A 27,915-nucleotide genomic window follows, 5' to 3' on the forward strand; every position below is an offset into this window, starting at 1 on the left:
CTGAATAGGGCAGCAAGAAGAAAACAGACCCTCTGTTTGAAACAAAATATCATGCTGGAAAAAGCCTTAACAAAGACTCCAACAGCAGCACAAATGTAGTGTCAGTTGTATCGTTGCCAGTTCAAACCTTGGATACCACCAGCAGGATACTCCCATAGCAAACAGGCATCTAACTGATCAAGCTATGCAAGTGATAAATACAATGATCTCAGAGCTTCCTGAAGCTATTCAAGATGTCATCAGTCTCACAACTGAACAAACAAGAGGTGTGTAAAGTCTCTGGCTATAATCCAGATTATAAACCAATTGATGTTTACACTACCTAGAAAACTGTGATAGTTGCTGAAAGCCTAGATCAGCCACAGGCCTCTGTGAGACCTGTATGGAAAACCATCTCAAGCAGCTGTTGGAAGAGTCCTGTAAGCTTCACACCACAGACCTTACTTAAGGACCAGAACCAGACAGCTCACTATTGTAAAACGGAAGATGGCCAACAGCTGCAATGGTGTTCCTGTGACATCTCACTTTTTGGAGCAGCATGTTTCACAGCTTCCTCTCAGCGTACCTTATTCCATGCTGTTATTGCTACAGAAGTGGGAGCAGAATGAAATAGTGCCACTTGACACGTCCAGCTGTAGGAAGAAAACAGCAACAAAAGCCTGAATAAGTAATCAAGACACAACATTAATTGGAAGAAAAGTCTCCTTTGTGGGGATGCACACAAGATAATTTAAAGATTGACTTCAGCAATTCCTCCGAAGCGCCTACAGAGTAAAGGCAAGCCAGCAAACCATTTGGAAGAAAGTCTTGAGATCAAAGTCTTGAGATGTTGTTGAGTGTGTCAACAACACAAACCTGCAGCTAGAATGCTCTGATAATGTCACCTTGGTGCCTGGCACAAGGAGCATAAGAGAAATTTTGTGGCTGAGCACCAATAAAATTATGTAAAAGAAGGATGTGACAAGTTGAGAATGATGAAAGCTTAACCCAACAGGCAACAGTCCTTGATATCATGCAATAGCATAGACCATTTCCAGATCTTACTTCACATCCTGTGACATGGATGACATTTTAAGTGGCAGCAGGAGATGTTACAGTCTCCTTATCTCTACTGGTATTTGATAGCATGCAAGAAGTCTTCCAAAGAGCAGATGATGGAGACTGCTGGAAACTCCACCCCAAAACAATCTTTGGTATCATAGATAGGCCTTGCGCCTGTGTCCTAGACTTTTGTCGGAGGAAAAAGAGAATGGAAGTATTAGCACGGAGGTTCTGCCAGCAATTGCAGCAAGCTGTAAAGACTAGAATGTAATTCTGAAAAGTGGTAACTTCTGGAAGTTACAGAAATGTTTCAGTCATGATGTTTCCTAGGTATTCTACTGTATTTCTAGCTACAGAAGTTTGATTGAAAATTAGTTAATAGCAGGAAAGCAACTTCAAACCAAAGGATCCTGTGAAATGTGGTTCCATATCTATCTTAACCAACATAGCCAGCATTCTGGTGTAGGACTCCGGAGCCCTGCTTCTCTTCCAGTACTTTGTGGCCAATACTTTTATTTGAGGCTAGACCACAATCTCAGCCTCTACCATCTGAGTCAAAGTCTCAAAGAACGTTAAAAAACTATACATCAAGGTCTCATTCCAAAAGGCTACGTGGGTCAGAAATTATGCAGACACACCAGGAGGCAGGACTTGCTAGGTAGACCCTTCACTCAACTGCTTGGGTATTCATCAAGAGAAAGTCTCACATAGAAGAAGTTAAGACCTGACTCAAACTCAAGGTAGAATAGCTGTTTTCAAAGCTCAACCTATCAAAGGCAAAGCTATTATCTGCTCCTTCAAATTTAGCTTCTTAACTACAGGTTGTTTTTTTTTCACCTGTTCTTTTGCTGATCTTTAAGAGATGCTGATGACATTTTTTGGTGATGACTTTAAGAGACATTTTGAAAAACAGAATACTTTCCCATTCCCTCCAAGAAGAGTCACTTTTTTTTCCTGATATACCTTCTCTGACTGTCTGAACTGTATCATCCACAGCAAAATATTAAAAGTTAATTTGACATAAGCCTAATTATTTCTAACGTGCTTTCTAATTTTCTTCATTGCAAAAACATTACTTTCCTGAAGCAGTCTAAACATCACAGTTAAACCTGGAATGCCTCAAACTCTACAACCATTCATCTGGGCAAAACAGTTCGCATTGAATAGTCTTGGCAGAAACTATCTCTGCTTACAACATGGCACCACTCACTTGATTCAATAGCATCCAGTTTCTGGAATGTCCACACAATATCACCGTCGAGTATCTTAGGTAAGAAATCCCGCAATTGCATAACCTCAGTTGTCAGCCTTTCCAAATCCCTCCTTCTGACTTGAACAAAGTCCTCGTTGCTTTCATCCTTCTGAAATGGAAAACAAAACCACCACCAACATAAAAACAAACAACCCCTCTCCCCCCCCAGAAAAAGACACTGTTATTGCTTTGAAATACTCTTCTGCTTGTGTCCTTTCTCTCAACAATATTGTTCTGCACTACATCAATTCAGAAATTCATAACCTTATTTAAGAGAACTATTGAGTAATAATTTAAAGCAAGTCACTGGGACACAAAGTCTTTGAGTGTAATCTGATTTTTGCCACTCTAGCCTAAAGCAAATCATATTAACTCTTTACATCTGTTTTTTCACCTAAAATGTGTGCAATGTACCTCAGAAAGCTGTAAGAATTAACATTCACGTGTCTGAAAATGCTATACATATGCAAAGCTATTGTTTAGAAACTGTTATAAAACATACACTGTAACTCCATTTTTTAATTAACTCAAATATTTGCAAGATCCTCAGTTATCTAGAAAATGTGTATTTTTTTTTTTCAGAATACTTGACCTTATGTTAGAAGCAAAAGCTATTTGTAATCCAATCCCACATAAAAGTAACTCAATCCCAAGTCAACAAAAGAAGAGAGGAGGTGGATGTTCCATCCAAGTCCACAGTCCAAGAGAACGTGTATTGATTTTAAAATGATACAAAATTTTCTGTATAATAAACTACCCAACTCCAGTTTCTGATGTATTTTGGTATGCACACTGCTGCATCTTAAAGATGTTACACACCGACATAGAAAAAAGTTCAACTTCCTTTGTCTAAAACATTAATGAGCTAGTACACTTTCACAATGCAAAAGGGGCATTTTCAAGCAGTTTAAATTTTAGGGAATGGTGCAAGTCTCAGAAATTGAGATTCTTCACATACTACTTCCCTTTCTTTCAGACAGATGAGCATGCTAGGGAATACAAGATACCATCGCCTCGAGACACAGCCATCTCCAGTCCAGTCATCCATGACAAAATCAGATCATTATGGAAACACAGATTCATTAAGGTTAGAAAAGACCAGTAAGATCACCTAATCCAACCATCAACCCATCATCACCATAGCCACTGACTATGTCCCTCGGTGCTACAACTACCCTTTCCTTGAACACCTCCAGGGACAGTGACTCCACCATCGACCTGGGCAGCCTGTGCCACTGCCTCACTATTGCTTCTGAGAAGAAGTTCTTCCTAATATCCAGCCTGAACCTGCCCTGGCACAACTTGAAGCCATTTCCTCTCGTCCTATCACTGTGCTGATCACCTCCCTGCTCCTGCTGGCTGCACTTTTTCCGATACAATTTAGGATGCTATTGGCCTTCTTAGCCACCTGGGCACATTACTAGCTCATGTTTAGCAGGCTGCCAACTAACATCCCCAGATCCTTTTCCTGAGAACAGCCTTCCAGCCATTCTTTCCCAAACTACTGTTATTGCCCGAGGTTATTATTACAGAAGTGCAGAGCCCAGCACCTGGTCTTATTAAAGCTCATTCCACTGACCTCAGCCCAGCTATCCAACCTTTCCGCATCCCTCTGTAGGGGCTTCCTTCCCCTAGGCAGATTGACACTCCCTCCCAGCTTGGTGTCATCTGTGAATTTACTGAGGGTGCGCTCAATTCCCTCATCCAGATCATCAATGAAGGCATAAAACAGGGCTGGCTCCAATTCTGACCTCTGAGGAATTCTGCTAGCAACCAGTCAATAACTAGATTTAACTCTGCTCACCATCAATAAAGACATGGAAGAAGGTTTTTAACTTGCAGTTGCAATTAGGGAGCCCTTATGGGAAAGTTAGCACAATCAAGACCTACCACACTACACAATTCACAGGAAAACAACACATTTTAGTCTCAAAAGCACATATGCATATGCAATAGGACTCCATAGAGGACACCAGGTGAACACTTCCAGTCAGACAAACAGGAAAGCCAGAAATACAGTTCAGTAAGTTCCAAACTACAAAGCAAAGCACGGCACAGACATAAAAACCACATTATCTGCTCTCAGTGACCAAACCCAGGCAAAATCCACTACCGAGGTTCGAAACGCAGAGCATACCTCCCTGTAAATCACAGATCCTCACACAGAAAAACAAGGATTTATTTTTTTCACCCAACACCTCCCCGCACTACAACATCCAGTTGCAACAAATCGCTGCGCGCAGAAGGAAGCATGGCCCTTCCCCGCAGCCCTCAGGCAGAGCCCGCCCTCCAACCGGGCGCTACCTGCGCTTCGCCCGCCTGCCCCGCGCAGCGCCGCATGGCACCGAGCACCGCCCGGCGGCAGGGCGGGAAAGAGATGCGGAAAGCAGAGGGCGGGAAGGAGGGCGCTGCGCCGGCGCGTCACGCTGCACCGCTGCCCTGAGGGAGGGGCTGGGCTGGGCGAGGGCGTTTTGTTATTTACAGCAAATAAAAACACCTTTAGGTACAACAGCTGTCTATTTATTATTATTATTATTGAGAGAGTGTGTGTAAAAACGGCGCGCAACTGTCCTCCCGCATAGCGACCGGCCCCCTCAGGGGGATGACGTCAGAGAAAAGGCGACGGCGCTGTCGGTTACGTCACCAGCGTGCGCCCAAGTGTCGGTGGCACGGCACGGCGCGGTGCGGTGAGGTGCTGCCGGGCCATGGCTCCCGCCGCCGCTCAAGCTCCTGAGATCCAGTTCGCGCAGCGGCTGGCCGCCAACGAGAAGCGAATCCGGGACCGCGCCGTGAAGAAGCTGCGGGGCTACATCAGCCTCCGCACACAGCGCCCGGGCGGTACGGGGCGGCGGGGCACGTGTGGGGAGGGCCTGCGCTGAGGCCTCTCTGTGGGGATCGGGGCTCGCTTCTTTGCTTCCTTCCTTTTTTTTTTAATTGTTTTATCCTTTATGCATCTTTTTCGCGATACGCGGGAGTTGAAGTGTGTGGTTTTATGCTTTGCTGCCTGCTGAGGAAGTGGTCCCAAGTGTCTCAGTCTTTTCTCATAGGGGGGGTGCTCCGGGCCCCTGACCATCACCAGGGCAGAGCAGGGGGGTGGGAGGGTGGAAAATCACCTCCCTCGATCTGCTGGCCACACTTTTTAACACACCCCAGGGCTTTCTTCCTGACAGTTCCTATAAATAAATCGAAGGAGATGCCTAGGGATTAGTAAGAGCAAGCAACTGTACACACTGCCCCTCTCAAGTTCAGATTGTTTTAGTTTGGTGCATTTCCTATGCTAGATGTAGCATCTTTATATTCATATTTTTTATATCTCTATATTCAGTCTCACTGCAAAGTGTAGATTCCTCCCAGTTTGTGGAAACTCTCAGGTGGATAGGAGCTTCCTCACTAGCAGATAAGGCATGTTAATTAATGCCTTAAAATATTAGGAAACCACCATAGGGAAGCAGTCAGTGAAGCTTTTGCATATAAAGATCAACCCACCGTGAAATGTAAAAAGGAGGAAAGCAAAGCAACTGATTTCCAGTGCTCTTTGATTTATTTGCTCTCAACTCTCAAGTAAAGTTCTAGCTAAAAATATTAAAACAAAAGTAGCTGATTTGGACTTGAAAAAAAGAGTGTTATGTTCAGGAAGAGCTTTTTTTTTATTTTCAAGTTATTTATGAGTAAGTAGGCATATATCTGTACAGTGCTTTGTTGGAGATGAGATTCACACATCAGGTAAGCCAGCTAGAGTCCTTCAGTTGAACAATAAAGAACTTGCCAACTTTTGAATGAGGTACCAGAGTTCCTGTTGACTTCGTCTCATGGTCCGTAGGAAGGCAGAACACAGGCCATGGACTGTTCAGTATGATCTATGCTAGGGTATGTTATTAGCCATGGCAGGGAACCTTTCTGAAGAGCAAGAGCCTCACTTCACTTCAGTGAAGTTAAATTCCAGAGGAAGCATAGAACCACTGGATCTCTGAAGTCATTACGTGTGTGTGGATGAACTTGGATAAGCACGTTATTTTTCAGAAGTGGTCCTATTGTTTTTCTGATCAATCCACTCTTAAAATCCATTCCTTGTGTATGGCAAAAAAAGGCAACGAATAGAATACAGGCACTACAAAGCAATAGCAGGTGATAAAGAAGGAAAACTGACTCAATTCTTCTGACAACCAGCAACAGCTTGAAAGAAAGGCAATCTCTATCCAGAGGGATGCTGCTCACAGTTTAATGAGAGTGGGTGGATCCAGGCTCTAGCCCTTCTCTCTCTCTCAGGTGCATTGCTTGCACCTGAGTTCCCTAGGTTAGCCACTCTTCACCTGGTGCTCAACCATTAGTTCAGGCTTTGACCTGGTAGTTCCACTGCACTGTGTAAGAGAAGAGGATGCTATTCTGGGCTGATAATTGGAGGGACTAAGTCAGCTGTATTCTAAGTTTTGCACTTAGTCATCTCTTTCAAAATTGGAGATGATGCTCTCATCTCAGACTAGATGCTAGCAATGTGCCAGAGGGAACAAAGCTTAACTGCAGACAGATTTATCAGATTTACTGTAGTGTTCATCTCTCACCTCTGTGATTTCTTTCAAGTCTTTGTTACTTTGGCACGCAATAAAATCGTAAAGGCATGAAATCATTGAACTGTCCCAAGTGGTTGTCCAGATAGTCTGCTTATTGTAGGAATCAGTATTTGCCCATAAGAATATGACAAAAAGAAAGAAAAAATGGGAAATAGAGGGAAGCAAGAAGAAAGAGAGCTGCTTGAAAACATTGGAAGTGTGGGATGTTTCATTTTCATTCACACTTATTCTGTACCGTAGGTGGCTTCAGCCAGGAAGAACTGCTGAAAATATGGAAGGGACTGTTCTATTGTATGTGGATGCAGGATAAACCACTGCTACAGGTATAGTTAAGTTTGTCTGAGTGGGTGTCTTCTAAAATGTGCTATGAGGACATACTACTTCAGAATAGTGAAAATGACTTTAGTGAGTCTTTCTCACTGTTCTGTCTTGCCCTAACAGGGCACATTCAGTAGAGTTGACTAAGTCAGTGTTCCTCACCACATGGACCATGTGGTGTTTGCAGTCATCCTTTCAAAAGCAAATGTAACTATTTACCTTCTGAATGAAATATGTATTGCTACGAAGTGCACTGATTTGATGGAACTACAGCAGTAACAGCAAATTGCCCTTACCTGCAACTTCAACATACGTACAACCTTTGGTTCGCTGAGTTTGAAAGTTTCATACTTCCTATTTTTTGTTAGAATCACAGAAACACCAACATTGGAAAAGACCTACAAGATCATCCAGTCCAACCATCCACCTATCACCAATAGTTCTCACTAAACCATGTCCCTCAACACAAAATCCAAACGTTCCTTAGTATGAGGAGTTTGGTGGTATTTCCTCTATTACCAACTCTTTGCCCCCTCCTTTGATTTGTCTACCTGTTTTCAAAAGATGCTAGTTTTGGGGTAGAAATCTTAGTAACCTCACTTAATCAGGCTTCAAATAGTTTCTCTCATAAATGAGTTCACCTCCTAAATAATGCTTATTCTCTGTTTATCTCATAAATAATACAGAGGTGTACCTACATTTAAGCTACATGAGAAGAGTACCCCAAAAGTTTTACATCACGTGTTAATTCAGATATGTTGGATTATTCTTTTCCTACTTCAGTCTTGCTGTCAAAAGGGTGATTTGTGCAGGGAATTGGTAAAACAGGATTTCGTAGCCTTGAATTCTCCCTTGTAACTAACCTAATCCCAGTACAAACTATGGTACAAAAGCAGTTGTTAAGAGAATGTTTTTTGAGGAATGTTTCTTCATTATTTCTGGCTGTTTTCTTGTTGAAAGTGTAGTGAGGAGACCAAGCTCTGAAATACACTATACTAACTGTATTTGTTTACATTTAGGAGGAACTTGCAAATAACATTTCACAACTTATCCATGTGATTCAGAATACAGAGGCTCGTAAGTACTATTTAATTATCTAACTCCTCTCAAGGTGCTTTAATGTTTGATGATTTTGAGCCTACTTTCACAGTCCTAGGGTAGAGACAGATCTGGATCATAACTTTGTTTTTTCCTTTGCTGGCTATCCAGCTGGTATATGTGATTGCATTTAGGAAAGTATCTAGACCCTGGATCAGATGCAGTTTATTTTGGGTTGTTGCAGGGGAAGGATTGTCCCTCCAGTGTGAGAAAGGTGAGATTTTTGCCAGGTGGATGCCAGAGAAAACTTAACCCCTTGCCTTGCTGTTCTGTGTATTTCCTGCTCAAACCCAACCTTGTTTCATGAGCCGTTAAGCACAAAATATACAAAATCCACTTGAAATGGAGTGCTTGGTCAGTGCCTAAACTAGCATGTGTAGAAATGAATGCTCGACCTTGTGCATATATGCTTGAAAATGCATAGGTACAAAGCTCAGCCTCAGTAACTTTGTTATTTCAACTGTCACTGTAATTGTGCTTGTCTTTAAAAGTAGCTGTGTGCCAATTCTTGCTTTGTTTAGTGGATGCATACCTGACTCAAGCATATCTACCCACGGATCTACCTCAGTCACTGGGCAAATCCTTAGGGAAATGCAGTTCTCCCTCATCTTGAAGTGATTTCTTGAGATTTTCAGTTTAACAGAAGAAACCTGCGTGCCAGACAAGCAGTTACAAATCTTTTTTTTTTATTCTTTTGCAGAACACTTGTTCATTCGAACATTTTGGCAAACTATGAGCCGTGAGTGGAATGGAATAGACAATCTACGTCTCGATAAGTACTATATGGTAATATTGACTTTTTTTTTTTATTATGTGTAGAATATGGTGGCGTGCTGGAAGGCAGCATCCAGCACATACATTTGTGTATGTTTTAAGAGAAGACAAGTGACTATTTTCATTATTCATTGCAAAACATACTTCTTTTAAAGGCTTTTGCACGCTGTCACAAATTTAAAAGTCATTACAGTTTATGTCGTGCTGAGAGTTATTTTTTTTTTTTGTTTACCATCCTTTATATCACAGTGATGTTTCTCGTAGATTACACTGAGAGAACTTCTTAGGAAGAAAGCTGATTTCATGCATAAGTGCTCTCACTGCATATTAATACTGTCTCAGCAGACACTGCATCAAGATCAGTGATTTAGAGCGGGCTGTTGAAAGACTTTTTTATGATTCCATTTAACAAACCTGTTGTCACTAGAATGCCAACTTTCCACTCCTAAGGTATCCACCATAGCACATTCAGCTATCAGAATTCTTTCTGGAGGAAACACTATATTAAAACAGATAGCAAGATCATTGAAAGAACACTCTTAGAAGATCTGTCTTTGCAAAGAACAAAATTAATCTTTTTGTTCCAAATGAAGTAATTGCTGGCACGTTTGTTGCTGCTGTTTGTTTCTCAATGTTAGGAGAAAGAAGATGCTTCAGTGTTTGAATCAGGTTAATGCATTTGTTTTACACATGGCTGTCTCTTAGAAAAAGGTTCTTGTCAATTAAATGATTATTGTTATAATCTGTTTTCACTGTTGTCTCCAGCTTGTTCAAGTTGTCGGGGTTTTTAGGTCTTTCAGCACTTAATGAGGAAATCAGGGTGATGGAGCTGAAGAAAGCTGTACAGTAGAGGCGGTCATTGATTTTGTTGGGCTTGAAATATGAAAATACTTTATTGCCATTTGAACCTCAGTGCACATTGCTTGACATGATAGACAAGTCTGTCAAAATGTTCGGGGGAGGAAGCTTTCCATCTTGTGCTATGAAGAGCTTCACTAAGAATTCTATTCCTGTTACAGTCACACTAACTCTTATCCATTTTCATGAACACCTGTAACAGATTTTGTACTTTGCAGCTAATCCGTATGATTTTGAGGCAATCTTTTGAAGTGCTGAAAAGAAATGACTGGGATGAAAGGTAAGCAGATTTCTGAATGTAATTGCATTGTAGGGAAGTTAACCAATTTATTTTTGCAAAATATATTTTCATTTAATAGATCCTTTTTCTTCACAGGTAGCGCTGCCATGAAGCCTCAGCTCTAAGACTTATTTGCTTTCTATATCAGTTACAATACGTAGCTTAGAAAGGAGTCTTGATACATGAGACTTTCAAATATATAATGTGGTTTACCAGATCTTCCTTATCTAGCCAGGAGAACTAGCAGTGAATTTTCTTCTGTGGAGGGATTAGACTGTGAGTCAACATCACGAAAAACACAGAAAATGAACTTTTTTATTATAATGTGTTTCTTATTGGTTGTAGCTTTTTCTTTTTTTAATTTTTATTTATTCTACTTAATCATGGTGACTTGCCTTTTTATAAGACAGATCTGGAACCTGCCCTTGTTGTATGCAACAGGAAGCCAATTTACATTCGTGATTTTGTTTCTGTTTCTCCCATACGCCATAAAATGCAAGTGATTGCAGTTATCCTGCTCTGTTTTCTGCCACTTGTAAGCTTGTTCTGCATTTAAGCTGATGGCAGTCTTTGAAGTCTTGATGTAAAGTGATAGCCTAGTATTATGTTTATCTGTCTTTTACCTTCTGGAGTGTGGATGCATATGGGCATAATTTCATGGGAACAGGAAATGAGAATGTAAAGAAAATAGGAATGTACCTGTCAGCCTCTCTATTTTATCCTAGTTTTGCATTTGGTCAATGCTCACGGGTCACTGTTTTGCTATGAGGGTTAGTGAATAGTATGCTTTAACGAAGACAAAGTCTGAACAACGGAAATGAGTTTGAGAAGGATCAGTGTTAAATTTTATTGTTGGATGTACACCAAAATGAAAGTTATCTCATAAAATGAGGAGTGGGAGATGTCACTCATCAAGGATGACATTTGGGTCTTCAGGAATGCCCTGCTCGAAACATCCTGTCCATCAGTCATGTAGCATAATAAAGTTCAGTCCATATTCAAGTGAATTTTAAAACTGTGAATTCCACTGTAGCAAACTGTGCTGAGTGGATTGTATGATGTGACAAAATAATCTAGGCTGCAAGCAGTTCTAATTGTATGTGGATTTTTTTAATTGTTCTTTAAGATGTGAAAATCCACCGTAGAATTTGTTTCTTGTGTTGAACAGCCACCTTAAGAACTGGTAAAACTGTGAATGACTTGGGTCTCTTTTCAAAGCAAACAGAACCTGAACAATTGAATATTAATATCTTGCTTCTTTTTTTCCTTCTTTTTTTCCTCTTTTTTTTCCTCTTTTTTCTGTTTTCTTGTAGCCTAAGTGAAATGCTATTGCAGCTACTAATGAAGGAAGTCATGGACCCAGACAGCAATACTCCCAAAGGGATAAAGTTCCATTTCATTGATATCTATCTGCAAGAATTGGCTAAAGTTGGTGCAAAGGAGGTTAGAAAATGCATTGTATTCCTGATAAATGTCAATATAGCATGGAGAACCTTAAAAGAAATACGATTTTTTTACATTATATATGTTTAAGAGTTTTAAATATAACACAGCAGCATTGAATAAGCATGAAGAAGGTGACTTACTACAATTTACGCCTTCACTTTCTTTGTGTCTTAGTGTAGAAAGTGAGAATATAGTAATTTAGGTCCTTGAGTAGTGGTACATACAGAGCTTCCAATTTAGGTTGGAAATAGCAGTGGAAGAATTATGCCATTCTGAATTGTTTGTTTCTCCGAAAGGACTTAAATTGTTTTTCCCCTCAAGAACACAGTTGCCAATCCTTGCTTTTGCAAAAATGAGCCTGCAGCCTGCTCTTGGCTGATTCTATAATGCACCTACACAGGGGAAGAAAGTAAGCTGTCAAAGTTCCTTTATTTTTGTCATTTTTTATTGTGAAGCTTTGGACCTGTGCAGTGAGCAAGTTACCCTTCACATTTAGTTGCTCGTTTTGATGATGACATAGGTCTGTCTTTGCTGTGGATCGCTGTCTCTTTCTGTTTCAGTGCCACAGTTTTGCAGCAACCAAAAGCCTGTTGCTGCTGAACTTCTTCCAAACTGTAGTTTTCTTGTTACTCCACTAGGGTGAGCTGCCTGCTGCCCCATGCTTAGTTCTAGGTTTGTGCACGTTTTCTTCCTTATTTCTTCAATCTGATACTTAGCGTAGCAATGGAGGAAACAGCAGCTTTCCATTTGTATTCTTTGCAAATCGTTGTATATGATCTTGCCTGCCACTTTTATTGTTCCAGATGGTGGAGGGTGAGAGACCAATCTGCTGTTGGAGCCTATATAATATCTGTAAGCTCCATAATGACAGCCCCACAAATAGCGATCATGGGGATTTAGTCTTGAAGACTGCTTGAAGTTACAGGTGATAAACTGAGTTTAGGAAAGTGGTATTTCAGGAGTACTGTAATAGTACTGTAGCTGACTGTCGTGGTGTGGGCTGGCAGGTTAAAGAAAAGCCAGATCTTATTCATGTCACAGTCTGTCTTTGTGAATGTGCACCAAACTACCTAAGGTTTCTCCATCTCATTTTTCTATTTCTGAAATACGAAGCCTCACTCATTGTATTTTTCTCCTCAGTTAAATTTTGCAAAGCTGTTGGCAATTTTAGAATGCTTCCAGAGAATATTTGAAAGTTAGTGGTAGCAGTGGTAACAAAAAGCCACTGGATATTCCTGTCAGTTGGAATTAGAGAGTATGCTGAAAGACACTGGCACAACTTCTTAAAGATGATAAAGATGATCACACACAAACACACACCAAATGTGTAATGAATTTGAATGCACATATGTTTCCTGTGCTAACTGCTTTTATCTTTCTAATCATACAGCTCACAGCAGACCAGAGTCTCAAGTTCATTGAACCTTTCTGCAATTTCGTTGCCAAATCAAAAGAGTAAGTTTAATGAAAGGATAAATACTTGTTAAGAATTAAGACATTCTACCTCACCATGTCCAAATAAACAAGAGAAGCCGTGGCGTAACTTCAGAACGTAGAGAAAGAAGGGTGTTTTACTGTGTGCGTAATCCCTTGAGGATAATTTATGTTTATAAAATGTGTAAGTAATCCTTATAGATTGATAAAAAAAAACATGTCAACCTGTGTTGGTTGGTTTTGTTTCTAGCATGCGTAGAACAGGTTGTACTGTTAGTTAGAGTAGGTTGGACTGTTTCAGCAATGTAATGTAAAGCAGCATGTAAACATTGTGAAATTTAAGAGGGGAACGTTAGCAACACACCTACTAGCCATGATTATTTGGATCTTAAGGACTGCTTTTTAGAAATTAATAGGGTGACTTTTCCCATCTGTAGAGCTAGGTGCTCTTTCTCTTTGTTCCTTGTTATTCTTTTTCCTTGTGTCCCCCAAATTTCCACAGAAAAGAGCATGCTTCTGCTTCTCAACTCTCATTCCTACTCTCTTTTAACACAGTCCTTCTGTGATGCATGCTGTAGCCAGTGGTATCTTTGAGATCATTGTGGATCAGTCCCCATATGCCATTGAAGACCTAATGAAAGAACTGGAAAGCAGCAGTGATGAGGACGATGTGTCTGAAGATGATGAACAGGGAAAGAAAGAGATGCTTAAAACCAAAGGTGAGGGCAAAGTTATGAGTATCCTTAGTAATAATAAGATTTTAAAACTATTTCTTAAAAATACATTTCTGCACTGAACCACTCAAACACATGTCCAGAGTGATGTGAAAGTGATTGTCTTTTTCCTCATTTTCCTTCTGATGTGCTTAAATAAAGTGATTCCACAAGAACGTGTCACAATAATGGATGGTTTCTGTAAAAACAAACTATACCAACTTTCTACAGCAGTGCTACATAATCCAGTCTGGCCTTTGGCTCTTGAGTATTCAGAACTTTTTAAAAGACAGTGTGTGGTTTTGGCATTCTGAGGGAACTAAAAATAAATGGGAAAAAAACAAAAACAGAGCAAGCAGGTTTTTGTTGCAGCTATGTTTATGTTCTGAGATAATGGCATTATTGTGTATTGCATAATGGTGACCTAAAGCAGGACAGGCTCACAAGGTGGTGTGAAGAAAATTGCAGCTAATCTTCTGCTATATGAGAGTAGTGCTTGGTGTCTGTTTTTACAAACTAAACATTAATATTCAGTGTCTTGGTTTTACTTTTTGTTAACAGCAAATAGACGTTTGTCAGGAAAATCAGCACAGAGCGCTGAAAAAACAGAGGATGCATATGAAAATGCTGATGATAGTATCGGGCCTGTTCTTCAGGTTTGTGGCTTGCTTTCTTTGTTAGCAATACCCCCTCTGTGTTTTCTTTTTTGTTGTTGCTTTTTTTTATTTCAACATGTACAGAAATAGAGTATGAATCAGATAAACATGTTATAAAACTTTAATCCTATTCCCTGATTCTTTCTTTCTCCTCTACTATACCTTCTTCCTTTTGCTCTTCCTTTCCTATTTCAGAAGTTCAGAAATGTGTGGTAAAAGCCAAATCATTGTGGATGGTCAAGAAGTCACCATAAGTTTTATTGACACTAAGAGCAAAAGTAAGAGAGTAACACGTTGCAATTTGTGTTTTCTAGGCTTACTTCCAGTGCAGTGTAGTGTTTTTGAAGGATGCACCAATCTTGCACATTCAGGCAGATATTCTTCACCCATCTGTAGCTTTTAAACAAGAAATGGTATACTTTAAATCTGGTCCTTAACTAAGTATTTTGGGGAGTTCTGAAGCTTTTTTCATCAATAAGAATTAAGGTTAGAAATGCTTCAGGAAATGATACTGACTACAAACACCTTTAAAAATGAGTAGAAATGTGTGAAGAAGGTGTACATTTCAAAAGAAAATTACCTTGGGTTTAAAGGAAGTCAGTCTTTATTCTTGAATCGATGTTAATGTTAGTCTCATTGGGTTATCTTGCGTGATAAGTTTACTAAGAAAAGCCATATTGTGCTTTCTTCCAACAGTTTGATTATAAGGCTGTTGCTGACAAACTCTTTGAACTGGCAAGCAAGAAAAATACACCTGCCCTTAACAGAAAGCGTCTGTACAAGCTGGTCAAAAAGTGAGTTCTGTTGAAATACACCTTGCATGTACTATCTTGTCTTAAATTACTTCAGTTTCCCCTCGCCCTCTTGTTCTGGTGACAGTGTCACAAAGGAAGGCTTACCTGGCAGGTGCCTGATGAAGCCTGTGCTGCTGTTCCTCATTGGCAACTGTGGTTTGTCTGCACGGGGTGGCTGTGTCTTGCAGAATGTCACATTTCATTATATGTGACACAAATTATTGTTACAGGAGCATTGAATTCTTCTTTTCTCAAGACTTTCCATTTTGACAGATCTCTTCTGGAGTAAGCATTTTGTAACTTCCTTTGTAAAATCACAGGATTATAATGAGTACAGTGACGCTATGCTACTTGTGTTGCAATTGGTACTAAATCAGTAATGCTGACTTGTTCTTCCTTCTCTCCCTTCCTTCTTACCACCAGGTTCCAGGATTTAGCAGAAGGTAAGGATTGAGCAGAGTTTCTTTCAGTTAAAGAATATATAATGATCCCCATGCAATGTGGGGCTTGCAAATCTTTGTTGTTGTTTTTTAAGCTGCTTTTGAAGAATACTGTAGGCTTGTGGGCTTTTTCCTTTAACTTCACTAAGACTAATTGCATGTTTTTTGTAAGATTGCCAAATCCCCTTCACAATTTCCCCAACCCTGCCCTTTGTCCTTAAATGAAAGATTGTTATTTTTACTTAATCAAAAAGGAATCAGTGGTAGGATTTTGTTTTGAGTTGAATGGGTAACAGTGAGTTGATCTGCTTTCTTTGGGAATTATGCTGTATATGAACAGCAACACAGAAAATACTGCTGCTTTTCAGATACCTTATCCTTTCCCCTCAACAGGAATCTTCCCCCAAGATTTCCCTGAAGATGTTTCTACAGATGAAGACGATGATACATTCAGCAGAGGAAGGCGAAAGAAAAAAGTTGTTAAACCTTCAGAGAAAAACAGTTTGGAAAAAGGAAAAGGTAAGGCAAGGTCAACCTTTCTAAGAGAGATGATCTATGATCACTTGTCCAATAACACAAAGTATCAGATACTGCAATTCTGAAGAAGGCATAAACTGTCATTTAGAGCACACTAATTTGTATTGCAGTGAAGATTAAAAGTGAAATTAAGGTCTGTTCAATAGTGATGGGAATTTTGTTTCTCATTTTTGAGGTGAAGATCACCTCAATTTTGATCAAAAGCAGAACTGAAAGCAGTTGTTTGCATTACTCCATTGAGCAGTTCACTTACTGTAGAAAAACAGAAACATGTCAGTATACCTGGAAGAGGATGTCAGAATATAGGAATTTGGTGGAGCTTCTGGACAGGTGAAAAAAGCTTCTAAGAAGCAGGAACAAGTCTATAGCAGTATGTCTAATACTGACATGGCTGAAGCTGAATCATACCAAAAATATGTCACTAAATTACTGAACCCCTGAGTTGCCCTTCTTCTGGGATTAATAGGTAGATAATAACTCTTTCTAACATTGCTTCTGTACGGAATATTGTTCCCCTGTGGAATGGTTTAGAAGTCAGCTGTGACAAGGCAAGATCAGCAAAATATTAATTAGGCTAGGAGTTCAGGGAATGCGATGTCCTGAGCAGCTATAACAGTAAAACAAGAAAATATTATGTCTATATGTTCTAGGAGAAAAAATAAAAATAAAAATGGACTAACCAGAACTCATTTGCTGTATGTACCTTTTTGTTTCACATTTGTGTTGTATGGCATTCTTTTGGGGTAGGCTCGGGGAAGGATGAACAAGAGACATCAAGTGCAAAGGAGACATCAGTTCCACAGAAGAGGAGGAAAAAAGGAAGATAAGGGAGAGCCCACCTGCTGATTCTGGAACAACCGATGGAAATTCTGAGGAGGGAGTAGCTGTAACATCTGGATCTCTTAAATCTAACCTGGGAAAGATGTCAGAAAATAATAAGATGAAGAAGAAGAAATTGCTAGTTAATGAGATAAATGAGGTCAGAAAAGCAGTAAGTGACACCAGAGATAAGCACAGCATCTCTGCACAGAGCAGTCAAACTGACACAGAGCAGAGTAAAAAGATTCAGTCAGAGAAAATGAATCCAAAAGGGCAAAATGTTCTTGGAAAGCTGGAGTGTCAAAATGGTCCAGCTAATGCCAACAAGGCAGAGGATGTCAAGCCGTCTGTCACACCATTAATTCCCAAGGCTGGGAAAAAGAAACAAAAAGCAGGGTCTACTTTGGTTAATGGGGAGAACTTTTTGCAGCAGACAGACTTGAAATCCAACAAGGAAGACCCACTGTCAGGAGACGTGGACTCTGAATCTGAACCCTCCAGAAAGGTCAAATTGAAGAAAAAGACAAAGCTGGTTGCTCCAGAAGGGATTAAGGTCTCCAACCAGAAAGCAGCAACCTTGAAAAAGAAGCGAAAAATTAAAGACGTATTAAATTCTGTTGAAGGCAATGGAATTCTGGAGACTGCATGCAAGAAAAGTAGAAAGGAGGTCTGTAGATCTATTTTTCATTTTTTTTCCCCTCCCTTTTGCCCTCTTCCCAAACTTCCAGGCTATTTTTCACATCTGGCCTGTACAGTTACCAAAAGGACCAATTTCCCAAGAATCCTCTCACCCTTGCTACATTCTTGCACCTTTTTACATTATAACATTAGAGCCTGTGCCAGCTATTCCTGTGAAAGAATTCAACTGAAACTTGGTTGGTTAGGGCATAGAGTTGTCTTTGTAGTTGGCTAGGGTTGTTTGTTTGATTTTTTTTTTTTTTTTTTTTCCCCCTTTGAATTAATTATTGATTTGCACTGGGTCTCTGAACAAGCATGTTTGCAATCTTGCCGTGTCTTGGCAAAAAGATGGGGATGCCAAGATGGATTGTTTTTAGTTCAGCAGCAATACCATATACTTGGATTAGTATAAGCTCCTTGTGATATTTCTTTCAATAACCCTAATCATGGCTACTTTTGCTAACTCACTTCTGCACCTTGTTAGTGAAAAGAGTGCAGAAAGGAGTGAACAGATAGTATGGCACTGGGAATTTCAGTGTCATCAGTGGTTGCACAATCACTTTTGAGAATGATCTAGTTTCTCACAAAAGTCAGGCTGTATTTTTGCTAGGAAGGTCTGATGACTGTACTGTTCTTACTACGTGTAGTTTTGCAGTTTGGGAACAAGTTCATTTTTTTCCCCCTGCACCTTCCATTCCCATTCTCTTTTGGCGATGAAGGTAGATTTCAGCAATTTGAGAGTCCAAAAGTATTTTGCACTGTATGTTTTTGGTGGCGTTGTTGAGAGAGAATATTATTCTGTCTCTTGCCTCTGAAATCCCTTTAGCCATTCATTTTCTGTCTGTACATTCACCCTTAAGCACTTATGGGTTCAATTGTATTATCGGAAGTGTTCTGTCATTCCCACTTCACAGGATAGAAAATTCATAAAACATAAATTAAATGTGGTATACAAAACAACTGAGTTCCTCTGATTAACAAGTGCATGTTACTAATCCGTTAGCTCATTTCTGTTTGACTTCCATGTCTAATTAAAAAAAAAGTGTATGATCAGTTAAGTAGTGCCAATTCATATGTGATATAATCATTCAGACTCCAAGTGAGGAAAAATGCATTTTGAAACATTACTGAAAATGATGTTAACATAGTTTCAACATTTCCTATTTCTTTATGATAAAGCACTGAGAAGGAAAGAACCAAAGCAATTCTTAATCCAGTAAGTAAACTGTTTTTCTCACTGCAGAGCATTAGCTAAGATGCATAATTTTGGAGGAAATTAGGCTTTGCCTTTTTTTTTTTCTTTTAAATTTCATCATTAGAGAAATGTTATTTTATTTCCTAATTTTAATTAGGTAACGTTTGTCTGTTGCCCAGGAATTACAAGGGGCATGTTTTGGATCTTAATTTCACAAGATAATACACCCACCTAAGAAATGATCTTCAAATATCAAAAAGGAAAGAAGGAAGAAAAACGAGCACATTCAGTGTTATTTCATGGTTGTCTTCAGAATTCAGGAAGCTAGAAGAGTTCTACTTTGTCTTAAAGCAAATTGACAGAAGCTGTATCCCCATGAACATTTTCCACAGCGTGGCTGCAAATTGTTCTAGGAATTTCACATCTGTAGATCACTGTAAAGTGCAGATGAGCCTCACAGTAGTTCACAGGCATTTGATGCCCACAGACAACATGTTGAGACGCTCTGAAGCTGTGCATTTCATTAGCACCAAAATTACAGATCCTGAGAATTGCCTTGGGTTGAAAGGGATAGCTTTCATAGAATCATAGAATGGCTTGGGTTGGAAGGGACCTTAAAGATCGTGTAATCGTTAAGGCTGGAAAAGAGCACTGAGATCATCTAATCCAACCATTTACCAACCACTAATATTGCCTTCTAAACCATGTCCCTAAGTACTACAGCTACCTTAAAGACATCTAGGGATGGTGACTCCACCACTGCCCTGGGCTGCCTTTGCCAGTGCTTCACAACTCTTTCAGAGAAGGAATTTTTCCTCATAACCAACATGAATCTCCCCTGGTGCAATTTGAGGCCATTCCCTCTTATGTTATCACTGTTACTTGGAAGAAGAGGCTCATCCCCACCTTGCCCCAACCTCCATCAGATTCAGGCTGTAGATAGCTAAAAGTTTTTCCCTGAGCCTCCTTTTCTCCAGACTGAGCAATCCCAGTTCCCTCAGCCGCTCCCTGTAAGACTTGTGCTCCAGACTCCTCACAGCTTTGTTGCCCATCTCTGGACACACTGCAGGGCCTCCAAGTCTTTCTTGTAGTGAGGAGCCCAAAAACCAAACACAGTATTCAAGATGTGGCCTCACCAGAGCTGAGTACTGAGGGACAATCACTTCCCTGCTCCTGCTGGCTGTACTATTTCTGATACAATTTAGGGTGCCTTTGGCTTTCTTTGCCACCTGGATGCACAACTTGCTCATGTTATGCCAATAATCAACCAGCATCCCCAGATTCTTTTCCTGAGAGCAGCCTTCCAGCCATTCTGCCCCAAGCCTGTAGCACTGCATGGGGTGGTTGTGACCAAAATGCAGGATCTGAGTCGTGTTGAACTTCATCCCATTCACTTCGACCCATTTTATTCCAACCCTTCTGGCAAGGACAGGTTTACCAAATGGTAACACAATGAAACTGAGGGGAAGGCAAGAGACTAGTAGCAATATACACTTGCTGGATTTCTTGAGTGTACACAGACACCGTATTTGACTTTTTGTTTCATTTCCATGTCAGCCTAAAGCTGAGTTTGTTCATTAGTTATGTATCTGATCCTATCAGAAGTACTGTGGAAGAGTTGAACTGGTTATAAGGCAGCATCAGGCACAGGAAGCTGAAAGCTTTGTTTGCATTCTGATGAGCCAGGCAAAAGTTTCTCAGGGTCCTTTTTCTTTGCTATGCAGTGAGCTTTGTGTTCCAGCACACAACCTTGGGTTGTGTTTTCAGTCAAGATAAGTCTAAGATCAATTATCAGGATGACTGGTTTATGTGAGTACCAGACAGCTCTCTCTGAGCTTTGGCATAATTGACAAAACCATGTGTGGTAAGCCCTGTGCTCTGATCGTTGCACTAGGTATTGATTAACTACAATTCTTCTGTACTGAGGATTTTTTCCCTTCTGTCTTTATAGGAAAGCAGCACTGCTTTATCGCCATTAAAGAAAAAGAAAGCAAAAACAAGGGAGTGATTTTGTAAAATTTGAAAAATCAACTGTACCAAAGGCATTTCTCTTCAGGAAGGCCAGAAGTACCATCTCTTCCACCAGAGCCTCCATTCCGGTAATGTGATTTCACCAATGGCAGCTAAATCTTGCCACAAGTCCCTTCCTGAAACACACCCAAACCAAGCACATACCCTCACTCATGCTGTCTTTTCCAGTCTGTGTTAATCTCCTAATGCAGGCAGGTAAATCTGGAGATGATGTCACGTTTCCTTGCAGACAGATCTACAGTTAGCTTCACAATTTCAGAAAACGAATTGTAGGCATTTTCAAAGTCTCTTCTTTATTCTCCACTGATTTCAAAAATGCCTTTCTGTTGAAAGGATGCTCGTTTCACAATAAAAAAAACCTTAACTGATTTTCAGTCCTGTTAACTGACTCTGAGCCTCCATTTCTTTCCACTTGCAGGGACCAGCATTACCAGGCTTCAAAAGACTGCCCTCTGTCTAATTCACAAAAACTTTGTTGTCAAATTATGTAATGATCCTAGAGCATGTCATTTACTCTACAAATTGAATATGTTTGCTTTTGGCTAGAAAACCTGTGCTGTCTTAGCAGAGATCATTATGTTAATTCTAGATCATTGGAGGACTTCTAAACAAAGTGAGGGAAGTAGGCTGCTTTGCATCAGATTTGATGGGATGTAGGTAAAAGAACTCATATTATTACCTCAGAAGTCTTATTTTATTTTCTGCCTTCATTTTGCTTTACAGTTGAATAAGCTGCAATCATCTGGCTCCAAAAAAGTCACCTTTGGTTTGAATAAAAACATGACTACTGGTGAGTCTGATATATCTGTGTGACACTCACATGTCACCAAAGAAAGGGGAAACTGTACACATTTGCACTCCAAAATTCTTGTTATCTCTCACAAGCAGGATTAGTCTGATCTCTTTCTGTCTCAGTATTTATTAACAGTTCATTGACTAGTTTATAAGCCATCCTAACCAGAGGAGAAGGTGAAGTTGAGGACATTCAGCCTGGTGATGAATGCAGGCTTGCTTGATTCCATGGTGCTGTATTGTTGACTTGCAGATGGAGCCTCATAGATTGAGAAGAGTGTGGTAGTGACAATCTCTCCTTCCCTAGCCTCCTGTTATGCAGGGGGTGCCTTTCAAGCACACACACTTCATATTCTTCGTTGCTGGTTCTGTTTCTCAGGACAAAGGTGTTGATGTTCTAAGGAGCTCAGGCTGTATTACAACAAAATTTCACTTTTATTTTGGCTGCCTCTGATGCATTATAGTAATGAGTAGATAAATACCAGTCCCTTTCTGTGTCCCACCTGTAAGCAGACAGTGTTTTTTTTCCTGTTAAAACTTCTGTGCTATGGAGCAAGGCGTTTACTTAACTGCATGTATCACTTAACTACTTTTGTTACTTTGAGGTATACTGTAGGCCAAGTTCAAATGGAGAATAGTGTGATTTGATGTATGCATTTATGTTAATGTAACAGCTGCACAAAGAGAACAAAAATGTGTATCTACTAGCAGAAGTGATAACCAGGAGTCTCTGGAGATATATGCTGATTAACTGTAATAACAGACACACTGGATTATAGGATACATAAACACTTGTTTCTGAGGGATAGGCTAATTCTCTGGTGGCCTGTGGAACTGCAGGGAATGAATTGTCCACAACCTTTCTGTGGATTGCAACAAACCTCATTGTCCAAGGGACGCAGCTAAGAAATGCATTTCACCACTATCTCTGATGGACTTAAGGATCTAAGGCAAAATTCCAGGGTTGGACAATTCCACAGTTAATTGATGAGTCCAATAATTGCATTTTTTTTTAATTCACTTGCTTGTTTTTCAACAGAATTTAAAAAGACTGACAAAAGTATCTTGGTGAGCCCAGAAGGACCCTCTCGTGTAGCTTTCAATCCTGCACAGAAACCCCGTCATGGAGTGCTGAAGTCTCCTGCAGGTACCCCAGGCAGAGAGCCTGAACTGAAGAAACCACTTACTGCACAAGCTAAGAAGAAAATAACTGCTAGGGGTTTCTTTTAAACCAAGAGCAGTGGCCTACTTTTGTACAGGACATTTTGCTAAAATATAACATTCTCTGGAGGTATTTTGAACTTCTTTATTTTTTTAAGTTAATATGAATTGTATATACAAGATTCTGATTGTGACCTGAGACATCGCTATTTTAACAGCACTTCAGCTGTATCTTGAAATATTTGTTTTGCGTATTAACTGATAAGAAATAAAATCCACTCTCTACTCAGGTATAGTCTATAAAAATATGGTCACCGTCCACATAATTCACAATAAACTTTTTACATTTAATTCGGGAATGGGGAGGGTTGCATTGTTCTGGGATTTTTTTTGAGCCAGTTTAAGAAACCTTGCACTTCATGCTGTTAAACTATTTTTAACGGGTCAGGGCTTGAAGGGAAAAAGACGACAGAAATTTAAACTCCGTTAGTTATTTGTGTATTTTAAAATCTTACCCCATCATTGGCATCTTGTTTCTTCTTCTGCAAATAACAATTACCTCATGTTTCTGCTTAATATGAGCTGGACTTTGGTAGCTTTACCCAACTAAGAAAGATTTTCCAGGAGTTGTAGGTATGTGGCTGCTCAACTCATCACTGATACATTAAATCTTCACAGTGGGTTTTCTGCTGAGAACTCTCACTACGTTACTTTTGGTAATACAAGTGCCAAAGCTGACTTGTGCTTGCCATATGGTAAGCTGACCTCTTCTCTACTGTAATTCACATGCTCTCACTGGGGAGAAATCTTTGATAATTCCAGCTGGTCTCCCCACCACACCAGTTCCAGTGCTGACTTTCCTGGAAGTATCAGAGGGAGCCTAGATTTCTTCTTTAGCAGCTGGTATCACCACGTTTTACCAGAACAGATCTCATTCAGTGAATGAACCACTGGTTGTAGTAAAGCTAGATCAGTGTTGTGCATCCTTGGTTAGGATATGCCTCTCAAATCCTTGGTGCCTCTCAAGACAGGGTAAAACTTGACAGTACAAACAGTTTGGTATTTGCTTTGATGTAGAACCAGAAGATTTCTTTCTGCAATGTTTCCTTGCATTGCTTATATTTGGACTTTTTTTTAACTAATGCGCAGATGTTTATTTTTTCCTTTGGTACAGAACACTGTGTACTTCTGTGAGAGACTGTTATGATATTCCAAGGGGGAACTATGAGGAAAGGGAAAGCAAATGAAAATAAAAACTTTTTAATATGATTGATAGACATCAAATCTTTATTTGAAAGTTTTGCTTGTGCAAAGAAAGCAAAGGCTTTGCAGCAGATCTCTACATAAGAGTTCAGCTCCAAAGTACAACCTGGTGCCAGAACAGAGCTTCATGAAACTTCCCACTGGTTCCTTCCAGGATCCCCTAGGTTAGAGAAAGTAGGACTACTTCAATACCCTGTGCTATAAGAACTAGTAAATGTTTTGCTAATTCACTGAGCAGAATTAAATTTTGTGGCATAAAACATTTGCATTGCTAAATACTACTTCTTACCAGTCTTTGGTGCTGACTGTCCTCTGCCAGGACTACATGCAACCGGACTGAAACCAGACTTTCACAGCTCACTTAGATTTCTTCAAAAGATTTCTGTCCTTGTAGAGTGCTGGTTGGTCTTGGTTGTTAATTCTAATCATGACAGTTCTTTCACTAACTTTGTGATACTGCCATCAGGATGTTAGGAAGTCATTTTGCTCTTGTCTTCTCTCATTTAAAACAAAGGACCCAATTTCTTTTTTTCTTCCCTCTTACTTCTTTCCTTTTCTCAGTATAGAGCTCTGGAGAATACATCTGATAAAAACTAATAGTTTTTGCTGTTTAAACAGTTATCATTAATCTATTTTTTAAAATCTCATTCTATATATTAGCATAATGCATTTTCTTGCAAGACAGTAAGTATGTTGTATGTTTATCTTGTACTGTGTGAGAAGTTTTTTGTGGAATATGCATAAATACATTTGTATTTGCATGGTTGTCAATGCCATATGTTGAAGATGCTACATTCCTCCAAGGCTATAGATGCTAACAGTCAGTAGGTGGATCTGGTGTGCTTAGAAAAATCAAGGATCAAGATACACTGGGGTTTCACGTTGGTTTTATTTTGTTTATCACATATAACCTATTATGGAAATGTATTTTAGTTGTCTGGATCTTTTTCAATTGATGCTGGATTCTTTGAACCCATTGCAAGTACTGTGTTGCTGACACCACTAATCATAGCAGACAATGGCAGTCAGGTTTTTTATCTACAATTTTGATGATGTAATTATGTGTTGCAATTCATGCATGTAATTGTAATGTCTGTGCTATGGCAGGGGTGGAATGTTTTATAAATATGCATATGGAGTGTGTATTGTCTTCAGTGGTGTCTGGAATTTCATCGAGGACCACCTTACAAACAAACAAAGAAAATCACCTCAATGCAGTTCAGTTAGCATTGTCAGGTTAATTAATGTAAGTTACCCCAAATATGGGATAATGAGAATTCCAGTAACCACTGAATACAGACGTAAATAAAGGAGAAATAAATATAACATCTGAGATATTCACTACACAGACATAATGGTTCTCTAAAGGGGAGATTTAACTGAAGGGGAAAACAGGAAAAGAAAAACTGAGCTAGCCTGTGTGATGTCTCTTCATAGCTTTTTTCATAGTGTTTTTCCATCTCTGAAGCTGCCAACCATACTCTGAATTAAAATTTAAGCTCGTGGCATATCTTTTGAAAGACAGTATTTTTTTTAATAGCTATCTTTCCATTTCTAGTACAACTCTGATCAACTTTGTATTTCTCAAGCTCTAATGGTTTATAATCCTTTGTAGCTTCAAGAGGACTCAAAAGCACAATATCCAGTCACATAAAAAGTTGAAGCTATATTTAAATTATTGGGCACGTAAGATCTTTTATATTCTATCAAAGCTCTGTGACTTGGAAAGCTTCTAGCACCCTTTCTTGTATTTCCTGTGCTTAGACAGAACACAGGCAGGAAAAAATTCCATTGTCATTTATGTACCCCTGCAACAATATTATTAATGGAAATATGGTGTCTAAGCATTAGATCATTTAGTCTACTTCAATAAACCATCTTATTTTTTGTGGCCATTATATTTTGGGTAAATTTAGATGTGGAAATGGGAGGGTAGCGTCTTGGGACCTGCTTGAAAGTACAAAGAAGTCATTCTTGCATGTGCAATGCTTTGTCTCTTGTATGAGTAACCAGTTCTGGTGAAGACTTTGACACATCAGAAGTGAATGAAGCTGTTATAAAGTACACCTGTTCATACTCCTCAAACTACTGACCTTTGGAATTGTGCCATAAAGTAGATAGCAGCTGTGAAATTGCTTAGCAGAAACAAAGTACATCAAACACAGTAATTCCTCAACAATTAAAACTGGTAATTGAAGCAATAATATGGGGCAATGTGTACTTCAGCAGTACAATTGTCCAGGTGCTGGAAAGCATATAGCACATGGGCACTCTAAAAGCTCTTCACATATTTGTTACCAGTAGAATGAAGAAAGGCATTACATACACGAAGAATTCCAAAGTATATTACATTTTCATCTTGGGAATTGATTTGTCCTGTGCTTGGGCAGCAGCAATAAGAAAAATACAAAATCTTTTTTAAGAAGCATGGAATTTTCAGAAATGCACCAGTAAAACTAAAATACAAATGAAACCAAATTTCCCTCAGATTAAAGTCCTGTGGAAGTAATGTTATTGTTACATGTTTAAAGAGGTTTACACATTTTTAATGAATACATAAGTTATTAGATGGCAGAATGTTTTGACAGTAGCAAAGGTCATTGTGACAGCAGTGAACCTTAACTTCAAATTAACCATTGCATGTGCTTTTATTTTATATGGCATCAGGTGGAAATCTTGTCTATAAGTTTAGTCATGGGGCCAAGATAGAACTTAACGTAGTACATTATTGTAATGCTATAATGAGATAACAGCAGGGTGGCAAAGTCTTTGGCAGAGAAAGAGAGCAAGCTCAAATGCAGCAGGCAGAAATGCAGGAAAAGAGCTGCTTACCTTTGAAAGGCCTTAGGTAGGCAGGGATCTCTAACAAGAGATGCTCTCACCTCCACTGCTAACCCTTAAATGAGGTCACAGAATCCAGAATGGTTTGGGTTGGAAGGGACCTCAAGGATCATGAACCTCCAACCCCCCTGCCACATGCAGGGCCACCAACCTCCCCATTTAATACTAGACCAGGCTGCCCAGGGCCCCATCCAATCTGGCCTTAAATACCTGTAGGAATGGGGCATTCACAACCTCTCTGGCAGCCTGTTCTAGCACCTCACTGGTCTCTCTGTAAGTAACTTAGGTCTGGGAAGGGGTGGATCCTGGCTGCACCCCTTCCAGTCACTCTCGTGCATTGCATGCACCTGAGCTCCCTTGGGTTGGTCCTGCCTTCCCACTAGGTCCTCAATCACTGGTTCAGGCCATGACTTAGCATTTCCACTAAAGTTATGCAACCTTCCTGTGGTATAGGATCTAAGCTGCTTTGGTTGGGGTGATGTACAGGGAAATTCATACTGCCTACCCTGAACACATTTCATAGGATGATTTAAGGATTCACTGCCCCAATAGCTCTTCACGTGATCCATGCAAGCAGGTTGGACCTGGATTAGCCTTTCAGTGATCCATACTGTCTGGTGTTTTTAAGAAGGCAGAAAGCACCTCTCTGAGCAACATTCTACAAAATCACATGAGCATATTTTACATTTTATTCTCACCATGCAAATCCAGGTGAAATACAGTGAGACTTTCAAAGTTATTAATTGTACAATTAACAAATGTACAGATGTTATAGTTATGAGGTACACCAGAGAGCTTGGCTACATAATTATTACACCAAAGCAGAAAAGATAGGACACTTACTCACATCCTGGGCTTGCTTATGAAGCTCCAGCAGAGCACATCTCCAGAAGAGATCCTTCCCCACTAGCAGTCAGCTCTTAAAT

The 27,915-nt window shown here is 39.7% G+C and overlaps 1 protein-coding gene across 1 annotated transcript; it reads left to right on the forward strand.

Annotated features, from left to right (window-relative positions):
* Positions 1-4,998: 4,998 nt before the first annotated feature.
* On the forward strand, positions 4,999-26,046 carry RRP1B (ribosomal RNA processing 1B). The gene is given in 18 exon segments (XM_003202970.4): positions 4,999-5,131; positions 7,102-7,184; positions 8,199-8,256; positions 8,978-9,063; positions 10,128-10,189; positions 11,503-11,632; positions 13,026-13,090; positions 13,625-13,788; positions 14,344-14,438; positions 15,135-15,232; positions 15,656-15,675; positions 16,066-16,191; positions 16,957-17,019; positions 17,022-17,695; positions 20,853-20,894; positions 20,896-21,000; positions 21,656-21,722; positions 22,764-26,046. Coding segments are annotated over 18 exon segments (2,262 nt in total). The 3' UTR covers positions 22,955-26,046.
* Positions 26,047-27,915: the final 1,869 nt, after the last annotated feature.

Source organism: Meleagris gallopavo, chromosome 1, assembly GCF_000146605.3.
Source record: "Meleagris gallopavo isolate NT-WF06-2002-E0010 breed Aviagen turkey brand Nicholas breeding stock chromosome 1, Turkey_5.1, whole genome shotgun sequence".
NCBI lineage: Eukaryota > Metazoa > Chordata > Aves > Galliformes > Phasianidae > Meleagris > Meleagris gallopavo.